Source organism: Taurulus bubalis (genome assembly GCF_910589615.1).
Source record: "Taurulus bubalis genome assembly, chromosome: 21".
NCBI classification, from domain to species: Eukaryota; Metazoa; Chordata; class Actinopteri; order Perciformes; family Cottidae; genus Taurulus; species Taurulus bubalis.
Genome location: NC_136609.1, coordinates 5475019 through 5493071, shown reverse-complemented (window position 1 = coordinate 5493071; position 18053 = coordinate 5475019). Strand labels below are relative to the sequence as shown.

Sequence of the window (18053 nt, the reverse complement as noted above, 5' to 3'; positions counted from 1 at the left end):
TTTAAGACTAAATATGGAACTTGTTGATTTGGATTGTTTTGTGCTCCTGCCAGTAAATGACATTGTGTTTCAACAATTCATTTTGCTTTTGATGTGATATATTCATTTTAACATTTCATGAGTCAGAAGTGATACTAACTTTGCTTTTTCTTATTTTTCAACCCATTTTTCCCCATGTTTTTGTGTCTAAGTGACTAATCGGGGCAACTCTTGTTTTTTTAATTGGACCAGTATTGAATGAAAGCTGCAGCTGCGGAACTTGCCTCAATTAAAAGCCTCGGGGCAACTCCTCACCGTCAATGTACGTCCACTAAAAGTGCTTGTTTTTGCAACTTGGATATTCTAAGTTTCTGACAACAATATGGAAAAGACCCTTCGGAAAAATAAAACCTTTTTCTTTACTTCTCGCTTGATCGCTTGTGTCTAACCAAGTCTCGCTTAAGGACAAGTCTCGTTCTGAAAATTCCCGTTCAGAAAATCTTGTGTTGCATCCACATCGATCGATTTCAGCTAAACATTCAGCTACGACATTGAACATCTTTTAGAAAACACAGCTATGCGTTCTGTTCTCACAACACAACAAACTCTGACAAGACCAGCAGTCCTCATTGCAGCGTTCACTCACGTTTCCACCATCGTATTCTGGCAACAAGTTATATGACAATTTGGACGGTGAGGAATTGGTCAATAGGATTGGAGAGGGGAGGTTAATTGGTCCAACAAACAGCGATCTTTCTGCCAAGAGACCGCTGTTGGTTCCATGCGTGGAACGGGAACTCAACGTTGATGTTTTTGTCACATAGCTTTTGTAGTAAAGGCTCGTCCGTGGTTATTTTAATCCAAACGATGATCTATTCCCAAACCTAACCAAGTAGTTTTGTTGCCTAAACCTAAAGACCCTATGGATGTAATGAGTGGAAAGTGACACATTTTACATGCATAGGGTTGCAGGCTTCTGTAGGTAAACGCACGGAATACAAGGAGTAACTTTTCATAGGATATCATACGAACGGTTGCACGAGGATACATTGTATGATGACATTATGGCCCGTTTAGCGTCAGCAGCGCTCTTGTAACAACACTGTTTAAAAAGTTGTTGTCCTTATTAGTTACTTAAACACAAAAACATGGGAAAATAGGGTTCAGGTTGAAAAATTTCGAAGTCACCCTTCGAAGAATCAAAAGATCTACTCCACTCTGTTTAACATTGTTTATTATGAGTACTAGAATGAGGGAAAACTGGAGATTTTGCTGAACTGTTGCTAATCCAAACTGAACAAGTTGCTCTGCACATCACTGCCTCTACAAACAAACTGGCAGGCGTGTTAGTTTCTTATCTGTCACCTACAGCACCCTGAATCACCAAAAAACAGTCACTGTTCATCCACTCGTCTTATACTTTCTATATTTGTATTTTTTCTCTCTCTCTCTCTCTCTATATATATATATATCCTCTGTATTCCAAAACAAGACATATTGCAGAAAGGTTCAGACGCATTCTCAAAGCCTGTGCTGCTGCGCAACTAAATGTGGACCGTAATGCTGCAGCTCGGGTGGAATGTGTTCAGAGACTGTGTCAAATATTTAATGTAACGACAGGGTGCTCGATTTATCTTGGCTGGAGCCTGAAAAGGCATCGCAAGAAGAAAAGATAATTTGTCGGACGAGCTTCATTCAAGCACACCCGCTCTTCTTGGAAAAGTAGTATGTAAAGCAGAACCCCTCTCATCGCAACAAGGTTCTCCAAACAGATTTGTATAATACATGGTCCTCAGTCAGACACGCCTTATATGGAGAACTTAGAGCATGAAGATATCATTTGAAATACAGAGCGTGTTTTAGACTGAATTTATTCTATATTTGATTACTTTATGTACCAGAAGCTTACACATTTATAATATAAAACAGACGTAATGAGAGAGTGGAGCTGACTGAGGCCGGACAGTTATCAGCTCGGCGGATGGGCCTTGTGTATCTTTCCAGGACCTTATTACCGGAGAAAAGAATAGAGCGAGAGAGGAGGAGGAGGAGGAGCGCGGAGACCAGATAAAAAGAGATTGTTAGTGTCCAGTTCAGTAGCGCGCACACAAGGAGAGATATGGGCAGAGAGAGACAGAGAGAGACCCAGAAAGAAAGAGGACAAGTTGTTGAGGTTGGACTAAGGCCAGAGCTGCTTGTCGGCGTCGGCATCGGTAATGGCAAACACTAACAGGCCTCTCCTCATCTCTCTCTATCTTCTTTGGTCACCTTTCTTTCATGCTGCCTGCTTCCCTGCCCCCCTTTCCCCTCATTGTCTTCCCTTCCACTTCAAAATCTATCCATTATCTCCCATCCATCCCTTCACATCTCTAGTTCCTAAGTCCTGGCCAGGAGGAACTCCAGCGAGGCCTCAGTCCTCTGCCTCCAGGCTCCACCAGCTTGGAGAGCTACCAGGCTGCACTGGAGGAGGTATGGCACTATGGTGGTGACACATAAATGTTTTTGTTATGTCTTACATTTAAAGTATTATTCTGTTAAAGGACAAGTCTGGTGATCTGCTGTATATGTTTCTTATTGTCATCAAATCCCATGGGCAGAACCAAAAATATATTTGGTGTGTATGAAAGCTTGGAATATTGTCTTCCTCTGTGCCGTAGAGCTCCATTGTTGTCCACAATCTTTTAAAAACACCGTTGCATTTTGTGGCATGCTTCTCCATTTTTATGAACACATAATGTAGTTTAATTTGACTCAATCCTACATTCACTGTCCTTCTGCTCCACATATCACGAGAGCACCAAACCTGGATTAATCCACTACTGAAAGTAGTCCCCAGCAAATGCACTATTTTCCTCCTGTTTAAGTAAAGTTTTGCAAAAGCTAAACTGCTTAGGTGTTCTAGGAGTATATACTATATATTTGTGAGGTGTTTTTAAATGTTTGTATCTTCAGTAGGAACTAATGAGCTTGTGGCTGAGAGGGAAGTCAGAAAGTATTGGGATGCGCTTTTCATAATTTGTTAACAATAAGAAAAACTGAATATCCCCAGACTTATCTTTTAAGTATGTTTTGTCAATTGAAATTTGTAGGTGTTGACATGGCTGCTGTCTGCTGAAGACGGGCTCCAGGGCCAGCCTCCCATCTCCAACAATGTGGAGGAGGTGAAGGAGCAGTTTCACACTCATGAGGTGAGAGCCAGAGCAGTAAAGCCATTAGATATCAGAATCAGAATCAGAAACCCTTTATTGCCAGGAGTGTTTACACAAACAAGGAATTTTGCAGTGGAAGGTGGATACATTAGACAAGACAAACAACAATCAACAGTCAACGACAACAACAGTGCAATGATATTTAAATCAGGTATAAGATAAAGATAAAGTGCTCAGACAAACAGATAGCATTAATGTAAGTGTATGTTAAAGTGACATGTGTGTTTAAATATGAAGTGTGCAGTGGAGTGACCGGTAAGAAGAAAGAAAAGAAAGAAAAATAGTCCGTAAAATAGTCCTGGGTGTGACAGAATCAGTCAGTGGGAGACCCGGGCTCTGTTGATGAGCCCGACTGCCGACGGGGAAAAAACTGTTGGTGTGGCGTGAGGTCTTGGTCCTGATGGACCTCAACTTCTTGCCAGAAGGAAGGGACTCAAACAGGTTGTGTCCAGGGTGAGAGGGGTCAGCTACTTTCTAGCTCGCTCCAGAGTCCTGGAAGCGAACAAGTCCTGGAGCCAATCACCCTCTCAGCAGAGCGGATGATGGGCTGCAGCCTGGCTTTGTCCTTGGCAGTGGCTGCAGCATGCAAGACGGAGATGGAAGAGTAGAGGATGGACTCAACGATGGCAGTGTAGAATTGCACCATCATTTTCTTTGGCAGGTTGAATTTCCTCAGCTGACTCAGGAAGAACATCCTCTGCTGGGCCTTCTTTGTGATGGAGCTGATGTTCAGCTCCCACTTGAGGTCCTGGGAAATGATTGAGCCCAGGAAGCGGAAGGATTCCACAGCGTCGACTCCACAGCGTCGACGGGGGAGTCACACCGGATGAGAGGGGCGGGTGGGACTGCATTCTTTCTGAAGTCCACAACCATCTCCACTGTCTTCAGAGCGTTGAGCTCCAGGTTGTTCTGGCTGTACCAGTTCTCCAGGTGGTCAGTCTCCCACCTGTAGGCGGACTTGTCCCCACCAGAGATGAGTCCAATGAGGGTGGTGTCATCCGCGAACTTCAGGAGGTGACTGGAGGTGCAGCTGTTGGTGTACAGGGAGAAGAGCAGAGGGGAAAGAACGCAGCCTTGGGGGGAACCGGTGCTGATGGTCTGACAGCCTGAGACGTGCTTCCCCAGCTTCACGTGCTGCTTTCTGTCAGTCAGGAAGTCTCTGATCCACCTGCAGGTGGAGTCGGGCACGTGTAGCTGGGAGAGCTTGTCCTGCAGCAGAGACGGGATGATGGTGTTGAATATACTCTCACAACAGCCTTTTTTCTTTAAACAAAGCATCTGTTCAATACCACTATAAACTATTCATCCACAATGCTTCATCCATGATTCCATGAGAGGGCAAGCACAGAAATGATACTATAACGAGATGTTAATTGTGCTCATATAATGAGATGTTCAATATTTTACCACCATAGCCTCTTGGAGTGGTAACAGAGTAGCAATAATTTGACTCTGTTGGTAGCTGTAAACCAAAAATAGAAAATGTTCAGTGTTTCTGTTTCTTTTAAGTCAGTGAAGCACAGATACAATCAAGCTGAAGAACAACAAAGATGTTAAAGGTAATATCAGCCATCAATCCATAACAAAATAACCATGTCCAATAACGAATCAAAGTGTGTCGTTAGAGAAAATAATGAGCCGCCCTTCACTACACTGAAGGATCAGGCTTGAAGAGTCTATAATGAGTGTAAAGTGTGCCATTATCAAAAAAACAATCTCCGCTGTTTGTTGATGGAAGGCGAACAAACATCTGGGAAAAAGGCAGCAGCCTGAAAATAAGACAGAACAGGAACAAGAAACTTTAATTTGTTGGGGTCATTCAGCTCATTCCTGAAATAGTAAGATGAGGCTTCTCTAGGCAGTTTAAATGTATTGTATGGAAGTCTATGAGAACATTTACCTACTTCTCACTTGATGTATTCCCTCAGTAAACATTGTAGACATGAGTTTATAAAGTATGGTCCCATTTAGAGTAAAATAGACCACTAAGCATGTATGTTTTAGGGCGGGTTTACCGTGGTTGTGAAAAAACAAGATGGTGACCGTAATCTGACGACACCAAACTCGAGGCTTCAAAACATCAGTCCACAAACCAATGGGTGACGTCCAATGACTACGTCCACTTCTCATATACAGTCTGGACTGCTTCCTCGCTGGTTTGGGTCAGTCGTGTGCGATAATGTATTTCCAACCACACCATTTACTCTTGTGTTCAGTGGTTACAATGCGTCTCTCTGACCAACGTCCTCAATGCGTTTTAGGGGCATTTACAGGTACTTTTATGTGGTCAAGCATTGTGGTCCGATTGCAATCCGATCACCCAAAAGCACATTTTAGTGCAAGGTGTAAAGGAGGTATGTGAGTGTGGAATTAACTCTGATGGATGTGGACTTACAGGATCACTGACTTACAATTAACTATTATGCTCTCAAAATTAAATGAACCCTGACCATTTAGCTGTGAGACCCTAGAAGGATCTTATAAGAGTGCTGAGAGGAAATAGATGAAGCACTAAGGTGAGAGCAGGGAATGTGCTTTGAGATCAGGTAAAGTGAATGAGGGTCATTCAGTGGGAGTAGTGATGTGAGGCACTCCCCTCCTTTTGGAGGGGAAATTAGGCAAAATGAGTGGAATCGTTGTGAATATTTATGAGAAATGTTTTGCTCTGTCTCTCATCAGGGGTACATGGTGGAGCTGACCACCCACCAAGGCAGTGTGGGGCGGGTCCTCCGGGCTGGCGCTGCCCTACTTGGGGAGGGGAACCTGAGTGAAGACGAGGACTCGGAAGTCAGGGAGCAGATGAACCTCCTGAACTCCCGGTGGGAGCACCTGAGAGTGGCCAGCATGGAGAGACAGAGCAGGTAGATATGTTGTTTTTTTTAATCTTGGTACTTGGTACTGAGATTGATGTTTTTATCTTGATCCATTGTAATAACTTTGGTCATCGTCACGTCAAATTTTAGATTTGGCCAATATTTGGTTTATGACCAAATATCTGCAAAACTAATGACATTCCCATCAGCCGAAGCTTTACTTTGTGTCCAGTGCTAATTGGCACACTCAAATGGTAAACGTTCCACCTGCCAAAGTAAAAGAGTCAAAGATCTTCAAGACAGAGTTTGGAAGTATAACCGAGGAGACAGCGAAAAAGAGCTTCAAGAGAAGTGTGAGAGAATGTATTCGCCCCCAATGAGAAATGTTGATACACACTCAAACACACACACAAATGGTTTCACATGCTTTTTTTTCAATCTTAATTTAGGGTTATGAATGAAGTTTCATCTCTTTTTACACAATGGGGATCTCCACAATAGCCAGCATTCATGGAAACAAAGAACAGCGGCCTTTCTAATTATGGTGAATCCAATGATAACTGACACCAAGCCAAATTTAATTAACTCTTCAGCTCTCTTCTTTGATAATATTGTTGATTCAAGTGAAAAGCTGTGCAGACAAGGCCTGGACTACCAAACACTACTTAGACAAATACAACAAGGGTCTATTATGGTGGTGTATAAGAACAGGATAGGTAGCTTTTAGCATTTGTACCAATTAGATCAGCAGTAATCACTGCTTGGGACATCAATGTGTTGAACCAGACATTTTAATCTGCCCTTCTGAACTGTTTTTTAAGTAAGACTCGTTTTTTACAGTATCAACATGTGATTGACAGCTCACTGAACTGTGTCTCACCCCCCAGACTCCACGAGGTCCTGATGGACCTGCAGCACCAGCAGTTAAAGCAGCTCACGGACTGGCTGGATTTGACAGAGGCCCGGATTAAGAGGATGGGGGCTCAACCACTCGGTCCTGACCTGGAGGATATCAAGCACCAAGTGGAAGAGCACAAGGTGGGCAGCTGCTCCATGTTTAGGTGTTGTTATCAAGCTTAAATGATCTTGTTCATTGACAAGCCCCACCTCCCTTAGTTACAGTTTCTGAGTCTGTCAAGCTTTCCTTTTTCGCGGGACGCATATGCAGATCACACCAATGTTTTCATTCACATATTTTGATGCGCATTTTAAAATATTAGAAAGTAGAAAAAAAAGCTTGAGCCAGATTTTGCCGGCTGATATGACAACAGTCACTGGCACATTTTATCACCTCAACCTAGCACACAATTTTAGCTTTAACGTTAGCTTCCTGTGTTGAACATGGGGAGACATTGACATTACAAACGCAGTTTGAATGGTAAAAATATATTCAGCCACTGTGGGGATAGCAATGTCTAAAGTTAAGAAAACTGTCCGACGTTGGCTTAACACAAACCACTTTTTGTCGTCTCTTCCACATATTGGGCAATATGAAAAACACCTGGCCCCTCCGTCTGTTGCCTAGTAGCCCACTAGTTAACCATGCTAGCAAGTCTTCATTCTTTGAAAGCTAAGCACAGCAAACCGACCAAACTGTGGCTTGGACCTTTGACATCCCTGCTGCCAAAATGTCCAAGCTAACAGTTTTCTGAAGTTATACAGAATTAGTTAGCGAGCTAATGCAAGAGATTTATTAGGATTTGTAGGTAGGTACTGTAAAAAACAATGTTTTAAAGGAAGCTACAACACATCTCATTTCAACAACTTTCAATGCGTACCCTTCAGCCAACACTTCAACTTGCATCTTCTTTTAGTTTATACACTTGAAGTGGCACTAGTTCCTGTCAGGACCACTTCAACTGACTTCATCAGTACAACCTGTCACTAATGCTTAACGCTTCAACTCCTTACACAAAACTGAATCTTCATCTTTGCATTTGAACTGCCTTCAATTTCTTTCAGTATCTCAAATGTTTCAACTGAACATTTTAAACTCAAATGTTTTCAAGTTTAAATGTATGTTTACATAGATAAACTGTATAACAGTATATTTTAATCATACTTTATTTAATGATCTTATGTCCCTATCGTCTATATTGTAACATTTCAATGTTTTTTCAAGCACCTTGCACTTGTTCCAATCTATATCATAAAAATCTATATATTTTAATTTTATCGATATTATCAGTATTGTGCTAACATTGACCACAAGTGCTAAAAGGCTCTGAAAAACACTGGACATCTATATAGCAAACCCCACTACATAGAATCGGCTCAAATTAAATTAACTTGGTAAACATTGAGGATCAGGTTTGTTTTTGTTTTGGCTTCTGCTTCTGCTTCGGCTTTTGGCCACTTCAAAAGCAGGAAAAGAAAAATGGCCTCTGGTTAAATTAACACCAATCACAAATTGCTGAACAATTTTCCCCAAAGAGCGTAGACAGACACCAAACACAATGTGCTGCTGAAATCATAGGTTAGTCACAGAAACAAACACAGTAGACTCAGATACTATTTATCTTGTGTGTGCTTTCTGCAACCGATTTACCTTCTGCACACTCAAATTGCATTTCGACTGGGATTGCAACCAATCCTTTTTGAAGAAATGGAAACTTTCAGAGAAACTTTGACAGTGTACTTCTGTTGGCAGTAGTTTAAGCAACATGACCAAATTTAACTTTTACGTTTGTGGTAGGGATTTTGTAGTTTTTGCTCGAGGCTTGACAGGACAATCCGTGTATTAACACATAGAAAGGAATACATTTTCTGAAGAAATTGTTGATGTATGCCTCTCAAAACGTGCTGATAAAACATCTCAATTGAAATACTGAAAGAAAATAAAGTGGCAATTGAAAATGAAATTAGATTGAGAAACAGGGTTAATGCTATCTACACAATATATAAAATCAGACCCCAAATTTGAGAATAAATGCGATCTGTTGTGGCTAGCCAATTCCATGACCATCATATAACAGTAGCAAGTTCATATCAGGAATATAATAGTATCATTGTATCCCAGCTGCTATCTCAAGCCATATTTATCCTTTATTTGGTTGTCGAGGTGGTCATAAATCAGTTTCTGCAAAATGTATAAATAACAAAATATTTTACAATAAGTTGACATGTCCAGTGAAATATAATCTCCTCTTGCGTCGAAGCTCCTGCAGGAGGACCTGGAGCAGGAGCAGGTGAGGGTGAACTCTCTGACCCACATGGTGGTGGTGGTGGACGAGACCAGCGGAGACAGCGCCACCGCCGCTTTGGAGAGCAAACTTCAGGTAAAGACTCACACTGTTACCAAAAACTAAAATCTGTGTTGAACATGCTCACATTGCACACACTTTGCTGATTACGCTGAGATTTCGTAGGAAGACAAATGCCTTGTGAGCTGATATTCATCTCTTTAAAAAAAAATATTCTCTCTCTCTCTCCCTCTCTCAGTGAGCTCAGCGGTTGTTGTTACTCGGGGAAAACAGATTGAATGAGAGATAGTTTTGTCTTTGGTGTTGCGCAGTAATTAGACCTTGCCTGGGAGATGTGCTTTTGCTGTCTCGTGTTGCAGCTTTCTGCTGATTTTGTTTACTCCATAAGAGTCCAGCCAGGAGCCAGGCCTGTTTGTGCGGCTTATTTTTCACGCTTGTCTTGGCGTCTGATGTATGGCCCTTTGTTTCCCTTGTTAATCCCATACACTGCAAACAATCAAGCTGAAATCTATTGGAACTGCGACCGGAATTCTTTCTCATACTCTAGCCTTAAGTGCAGCTTGCAGCTCCATATCACACAATCACTGCCGTTGTCCAGGATACAGATTCTGGAAGGTATCTCACTCTGAAATTGATTGGCCGAGCTGTTGATACAAGACCAAATAGAACAGCATCTGTACCACTGAAGCACTTCCTGACAAGCTGCAGTTCTGACCTCTGACCTTGCTGTGTCGAGAAAAGATCCTGTCTGCTTTTTGGCTCAATAAACAATTGTTGCGTTCTGGGTTTAGTTCGGGGAGTTGTAGTAGAGCTGGTTGTGGATGTTGCAGTAAGGTTTTTCCTTCTTTTGAAAATCTCTTCCAAGATTCAAGTTAATTGACCATCTCTAAATCGTTTTGTTGCCCACTTGTTAGCGATCACTTTCTTATGACACGTAATAGCTTCTAAATTCACGAAAGCAGTATTTACTGGGCGTGTATTCAACAGGCTACCTCCTTTGCGTCCATAGAGTCCAGTAGAGGGTGTAACTTGTGTGAGTTAGAATGGAGATTACAATATTGTAATGTTTGTTCTATAAGCAAAGGCGGCCACTCCTGTGCAGCTCGCTGAAGGCCGCCAAGCAGAAAAGTGTGCTGCCTTGTATACAGCGGGGTTTGCACGTATTTAAGTAAGCATGTCCTAATTGGCCCGCAAATGTTGAGCGGGCAACCACGCACTCGTGATTGGTTTAAATATAAATCTGTAGTGCTAATTCACCAAACAGGTGCCATTCAATCACAGGAGAAGAAGAGAGCACAACAAGAAGAGGTCATGAAAAGAGCACCAGCCAAACTTTATTAAAAAATGGAAAACCATGTGGATAACATGATTGTACTAATTTGAGTAAGGTTACAGGCTCCTCATCTCTTCACACAGATCGGATGTTTTATTGTGAAAATGTGCAAAAAAAGGAGGATGGAAACACCCGTACTCCTTCTCGCTAGGGTCTCTTTCCCTCTTGTAGTTTTGTTCATTTAGTACAGACCAAGGAGAAAATAAGAAATACATATTTGCTGTCTATTAATTTGTTTTCATCTTCACACTGACTTATTACAATTGAACCCAGAGGTGTAAACCATAGACCGTGTATGAAAGTGGGCTGAGTCACTGTGACGTCACCCATTGGTCAGTGGTCTACTGTTTTGAAGCCTCTGGTTTGGTACTTTGGCCGATGCCATTTAGGTTTTTGTGGGAACCAGAAGTGACCATATTTGGACGAGAGGGTGGAGCTAGAGAAGAGGTCTGGACCAAAGCATTCCCCTGAATTATGCAAAGCTTTAAGCGTTATGTGTTTGGGGTTTGACTCGCTTATGGAGCTTCGTTCTTCAGCTCCTATAATCAGGATGTCATATGGACTGACAGGTAACTGAATGATTGGACAGTTTTTGTTTAAACTTTATTACAATCAAGAAAAATGTCAGCACTTGATTGTCAGATGGATTTAATAGAAATGTAATTTTTTAGCTGCATATGTGAACTGTGATGGTGGGCTACCTTAGTGGAAACATTGTAAATTCACGTGAGAACAAAAGGGGGATTTATGGTGATTTCGTATCGGGAAGTTCAATTTGTTATCTTTGGAGAAGGTTCCAGTGAGCGAGCTGAGGCAGATTTTGTTGTCGCTGGCAACACACACAAAGAGGAAATGAAGAAATGTGTATAGTTGGGTGCGACTGAAGCTCTTCCTTGGGGAGAAAAGATTTGAAGGGATTTGAATAAAAGGAAGTTGCTCTGCACCAAAAGTCGATTAGGTGAAAAATGTGAAACTTAGGTCAGAAACCAAAGGAAAGAGAAATGTAATTTGCACCAGTCTATATATCAAATAGACAATGCTGCTGTGAGTAGCTTGAAGTCACATTCAGCAATTATAATGCAAAACAATAGAAACCAAAATGCAACACCACTCTTTGATTTTCTGGAGGTTTGTGAGCGTTGTTTCCTGCAGTGCGGTTATTACTAAATACAAGATAAGAGAGATAAGAGTAGAGAGAGCGGGGTGTGTCGGGATGTAAAAATGCAAATAGATGGTGCCTTCCCTGGTTTCTCCCTGCTGTTGAACTGTCACTTGATTAATTACAGGCCATTCATCTTAAGATTAACCTGCTGGGCCTCTCTCTCTCTCTCTCTCTCTTTTTCTCTCTCTGTCTTCACCTGCTTACTTGCCTCTCACTTTTCTTCTTTTTTTTGCTTCTCATTGTCTTTCATTTCCTCTCCCCCATCCTCTTCTCTGTCACCCTGATGACTTGGTTTCGTGGAAACACTGTGGGTTTTGTTTATGCCGGTTAAACGCAGAGGTGTCAAAAGTATTCACATTCATTACTCAAGTAGAAGTATAGATACTAGGGTTTAAAAATACTTCTGTAAAAGTTGAAGTATCAACTCAAGCTTTTTACTTAAGTAAAAGTGTAAAAGTACTGGTTTAAAAACTACTTAAAAGTATAAAAGTAAAAGTAATGTAAGGGGAATGTTTTTTTTCCATTAAGGACAAACTCTTAAGCCACGTCTCAGGGGCCTATAGTGCACTACCCCGCCTCCCCCAAAACAATAATTTCTATAAAGGCCATAATGACTATAATGTTTTAAAATGTTATGTTGAAAAATGTGGGATGCACTAGGCTACCCGTTTCAGCTGCATATATGCCCATTTAAAATGACCACATTTTATTACAATGCAAATACATTAAAGTACCATATGTGTACAACTGAGCATTAACATGTGTTTCATGGAGCGGAAGACATGATAACTAGTTGCCTATAATTATTGTAATAGTGCAAAATAGGCGGCGGCGGCGACTCCGACACAAACACTTAAAGCTGTGGTTCCTCTTTTTCTGTAAATAACATAATTGTGTGACTCATCTGTGCTTTTATAAATAACAGAATAAAGAAAATTGCAATCAGTTTCAAGTAAATCAGATTGCCCAATCAGACAATGTTTTGTGTAAGTTCTATCTGTGCAAAAAATTACTCATATTTAGTTACTACTAACAATAAGCTTTTAATTTTTTTTGCCAAACAAAACAGAATGAGTGCAGATATGTGAGCATCAGGCCGTATCAGTATTAGTGGCTGCAGTGAACTGCTTTCCTCGACACGTTATAAACGGAGTTGTAGATTTGATACGGCCTCTCTCAATTCATGCTCAATATTGAGCTTAGATCTGTTTTTTTATTTTGAGAAACGCAACAGCAAGAAAAGACGAGCTCATTGAGCTCACGGCGTCGCGTCAAATCGCGCAAGAGTAACCTGTTAACGGCGTACGGTAACCATTTACCCGAAAGTACAGGCATTTGTCCATGTATTTATTAATGACTTTGTTTTATATCCGTGTACTTTGTACTTTTGTAATATGTGAAGCCAGCAGTTCATTGTTGATAGAAGACACGAGCACCGTGGCTCGTTTCACCTGGAGCAGGAGAGCTGCTCTGGGTTCAGAGAGCTGCTCTGGGTTCAGAGAGCTGCTCCGGGTTCAGAGAGCTGCTCCGGTCCGAGGAGAACTCCGGTTGCTCCTCACATGAGAGCTGTTGTTGCATCTTCACCCTGGGAGCGTTTAAAGCGCAGATATAGCGGTCTACTTTTCACATGACATATTTTTCGACGCTCTCTGTCCGCTGGTGTGTGTGCTCAGCGCTCACCTGTGTGCGCGCGCGCACGTATCTGTGGGCAACGGGGCGGAGAGGTTTTTTGTGTGTGTGTTTTTGAACGATGACAAGTCGGAGTGAAAACAAACCAAAATGAAATAGTAACGAGGCTATTTTTAAAATGTAGGGAGTAGAAAGTACAGATATTTTCGTGAAAATGTAAGGAGTAGAAGTAAAAAGTCGTCTGAAAAATAAATACTCCAGTAAAGTATAGATACCCAACATTTCTACTTAAGTAAGGTAACGAAGTATTTGTACTTCGTTACTTGACACCTCTGGTTAAACGGCACGGAAGAGCCTCTCTCACATCTTTACTCCGCTAACAGCCTGCTGCCAATATACCAATACAACGGCGTCAGGAAAAATACACTTATTACAGCTCACAGCCTCTGTGTGCCTATGTGTGCGTGCACATTCTGTGTTCGTATAGACCATGTAAAATAACCAGAATGAATAATAACATATCAAATATAGCCAAAACACAGGAAGGTGCATGTAAAAATATATGAAGATTCACATTTGAGTCATCACGGCAGTGTGTAAGATTTGGTGGCAGCCACTGTAGCTCAATTGATTATACGCTTTTAGAAAGATATAGTTATAAATATCATTCTCCATTTGTGCTAATAGATCCCTTGAAATCTTACACACTGGCCTTTTAATGTTGACATTTAGATACCACACAGAATTTATAGCATTGACATATTTATTTTAGGAGGTAGAGAGAATTGTCTATTGTTGCGTTTTATTTCAGAATTAGGTATTTCTTTGCTCATGAAAGTTAAATGATTGCAGCCTGTAATTGTTTCCATAGTACATAGTACTGTACATAGTACTCACTGTACTATGTACATAGTACAGTGATTCTGAACCATAGGGCCACGGCCTCCCATTGGGCCGCGAGCGCCACCTAGAGGGCCGCCAACAACTTTCCGTTTTCACCTGTGAGCCACGAGGGCCGCGGGAACGCATAGGTAATGAATTAAAGACAGCAGATATATCACTGTTATCTACGGAAGCGCATTGCATTCACTGGATAAAAAAAAAATAGACCCCTTTTCTCGTAATTACGGCATCCTGATCTCGTAATTACGAGATCTTTTCTCGTAATTACGAGAAAAGAAAAAGAAAAAGGAAACGTCTGTAAATCCTCTCTGTGGCAATTATGGCGCTATCGCAGTTAATCTGCTAATATTACCTTCTCGGTTTGAGACACTGGGAAATACTGATGTTTCTAAAAAATGATGATGGTATTAAATTGAGTATGTCAACACTGCGCAGGCATCTCAAGGCGTTAGAATTGTTCAGGCGGAAAGCCCAGTCTGACGTGCTGGATGTCGCTCTGTTTCTGCAGGAGCAGTTGAACCAACACGGGATGCTTCATGGATACAAATTCATGCATTTGAAATGCATCCAATCTGGTTTGGTAGTGACTGCAACGGACCTCTGAGAGTTTAAAGTATTGTAATAGTTTGTTCCTTTTTTTTTGTCCTTTATTTTAGTCCGTTTTGTTACTGCAGTCGGTGCATTTCCGGTTGCGCTCTTATTTTGAAGGTACAAAAAACGGAAGTTGTTAGTAAGAAACGGGCAGAAAGGAAAAGTTGCCATAACAACGGAAAACAGTGATAACAAGGTTACGGATGTATTAGTTTAGCACCTGGCTGAAATGGGCACAAGGTTTGCACCTGTTCAAGTTCATTTTTTGAGAAAATATTGTTTTAGATGGTTACGTTTTTTGTCTGTGTCAGAGCTTAAGCTAACCAACTGCTATTTCCGTTTTTCTTCATAGTTCTTACGGTGAGTTCAATAAACCTTTACGAACCATCACTTAAAGACTCCAGACTATAATTCTGCCGGGGATGCTACAGTGACTCAAAGAACTGTGCGGCACCTGTTAAAAATCCTAGATCCCCAAGGAGTAGCTAAGGCAACGGAACCGTCTAAGAAGACTCTTTATTCAAAAACAGAAGTGACAGTGCAAAACATCTTCAGAAAGTGCACAAACAGGTTGCTCCTTGAACATCCCTGAGCTGTTAATTAAATCTTTCAAAATGGACTAACACTAAAAACATACACATCTATGCTTTACATCTGCCAAATGTGAGCCCTTTTTACTGTAATTGATCCCTCCAGAGGATGCATTTAGCATACCCTGCTTTATCAATATGTATGAAATACTGGGACAGAGGGAAGCTGTACTGCTACATATAGAGCGTCCTCTTCCTTAAACTCTTTCATTCTGAGTCTCTTATGACCACGACGTCACGTTGTTGGCTAAGCCCAACGACGTGATTTGCTTCATTCTACTTTGAGTAAAAAAAAAAAAAACCTGCAGCCAGATCCGCCGGTGAGCCGGTTTAACGTTAACGAGTGACAGCGTGAACTGAACCAGACCGGGGGGGGGGGGGGGTGACGGCATGTTTCATCACGTTACGTTTTTTTACCAGCAAGACTGAACTGTAACGGAACATAACGTAACTTTAACGGCAATACACAACCCAAACACATTAGCTAACGTGATAGCAAACTGACTAGCTTCCATTAAAAACAAGTTTGAGGAACATGAATACGCTGATTGGCCAAGACTCGACTTGTCAAAGATCTTCTATTTTTGAGAACATCACAACCTCAGCTTTTCTCGTGTCTCACTCCAATCTCAGAAACGCTGGCCGGCCAGTTGCTCTGCTCCGCTCTTTTTTTTCTTCTCCGCGATTTATTGCCCGGCATAATAATCGCGCGACATAACGAATCGATAATGAAATTCTTTGCCAACACTTTTGATAATCGATTTTTATCGATTTTATCGATTCGTTGTTGCAGCCCTAGAATAAAGAGCTATTCTGTCCCTTTCTTTTCTGGATTTCACAATCACGATCAATGATGTGAATTTGTCGGCCTTTGAGGCAACATGATGAAAATATTTCAGTCCATCAGGCTAAATAATTAACAGGGAATTTTTTTGCGAATGTAGACATTAATACAATATTGATATATGTGTGTGTGCGCAGGTGCTAGGTGACCGCTGGGCAGCCATTTGTAGATGGACGGAAGAACGCTGGATTCTGCTTCAGGAGATTTTACTGAAATGGCAGCACTTCACTAATGAACAGGTAGGTGTGTGTGTGTGTGTGTGTGTGTGTGTGTGTGTGTGTGTGTGTGTGTGTGTGTGTGTGTGTGTGCGTGGCACGCGCTGAGGCGGGATCACAGCAGTATCTGCTGCATGTGTAATGAGATTAGATCATCCGAAGCGTGTCTACTCCCACATTCCGCAGGCTTTAAGAGACATTTGAAGCTGAAACAGACTTCATGTTCATGGACGGTGACAAAAAGAATGAAGTTGTCACTGTAACTTCGGAAGACACCACTTGATTTGTCATATTAACTTGAGCTCAAATTTAAAATACATCTCTGCGCCGTGTGTGTGTATCGTGTAGGGATGTGTATTGGCAAGAATCTTTATCATGATAAAGGTTTCACGATTCAATATATTGTGATACTTTATTGCAACTTTTGTATCACATTTTGAGAAAACTGTCCCAGTATAAAGGACATCCCATTATATCCATATACATTCTGAGCCACAAATCCAACATCATTGCACAACATTTGGTGCAATCTGAGTCACTGTCTGCCACACATTTTTGCATGTAAAGTTTAAACTACTACTTGTATAGTGTCTTTGGGAATAGGTATAGTATCACAAAAACGCAATTCTGCAATATTCAAGCATCAATTTTCTTACACCCCTAGTATCATGATACGTATCGTCAGATCCTTGCCAATATTAAATATATTAAATTAAATAATACCCTTGCCTGGATTCTGCAGAAATTGTGAGCAAAATGTAAATTAAAAAGGGCGGGACTTGAGAATCCAAGACCGTATGGATTACCTTCACATCTGCTCAGATTCAATCACAATGCGGTCCAGATGTAGTGTTGCTCACTTAGACCCCCTCTACACCTTGCTTTAAAATGTGTCCCGAGTGTATCTAGATAATGATTTGACCTAATTATATTGACACTTGGTATGCAGTTGAGATTTAATCAATTTGTCCATCTTAAACAACGCAACGACATGTTAGACATTAACACCCAAGTGATTGTTGTATGTGGATTGAAAACCTATTAGCTCTCCAAAGGCAGTTTGTCCAATGGGATCCCAGTCCTTTGGGTGCATTTACACCTGTACTTTCATGTGGTCAAGCATTGCAATCGGGTCACCTAAAACGTATTTTAATGCAAGGCATGAAGGGGATATTTGCGATCAAAAGCGTTAACATGCATTTGTCATTTTCCAGATAAGCAATCCAGGTTGTTAATTCTTAGAGAAAATGGCGTAACAGACTCAAGGGCATAGGTTTGGTCTCAGCATTGGTAGGGACACTATGCTGAACAGGCAAACTTTATCAAAATATATTAACATTTGTCTAACTTGGAACTGATCTAAACATAATAACAGTAATAAAACCTTATATTAAGTACAAAACAGTATTCTGCACCAAATAAATATGAATAAATAAATGAATGAAAAACGTTTTGCTAAAATGCCAATATAGAATATATTGGCATTGGAATATCTGACTCGCCATTTTAAATTAAATGACAGCGTCTTTTCTTGCAGTCTCGAGGGCGTATTGGAAAACAATGGGCTCAATGGGGTGTCATT

At 41.2% G+C, this 18053-nt stretch overlaps 1 protein-coding gene across 1 annotated transcript in view; it reads left to right on the top strand.

The window, feature by feature from the left end:
- Nucleotides 1-18053, top strand: part of dmd (dystrophin) — a gene marked incomplete at its 5' end in the record, with an annotated part of 308870 nt that overhangs the window by 126653 nt on the left and 164164 nt on the right. Inside the window, 6 exons of the mRNA XM_079236662.1 lie at nt 2353-2448; nt 3069-3167; nt 5868-6049; nt 6889-7039; nt 9160-9279; nt 16394-16495. Of these exons, the coding sequence (XP_079092788.1) occupies nt 2353-2448; nt 3069-3167; nt 5868-6049; nt 6889-7039; nt 9160-9279; nt 16394-16495 (750 nt within the window). The remainder of the gene's footprint in view (nt 1-2352; nt 2449-3068; nt 3168-5867; nt 6050-6888; nt 7040-9159; nt 9280-16393; nt 16496-18053) is intronic.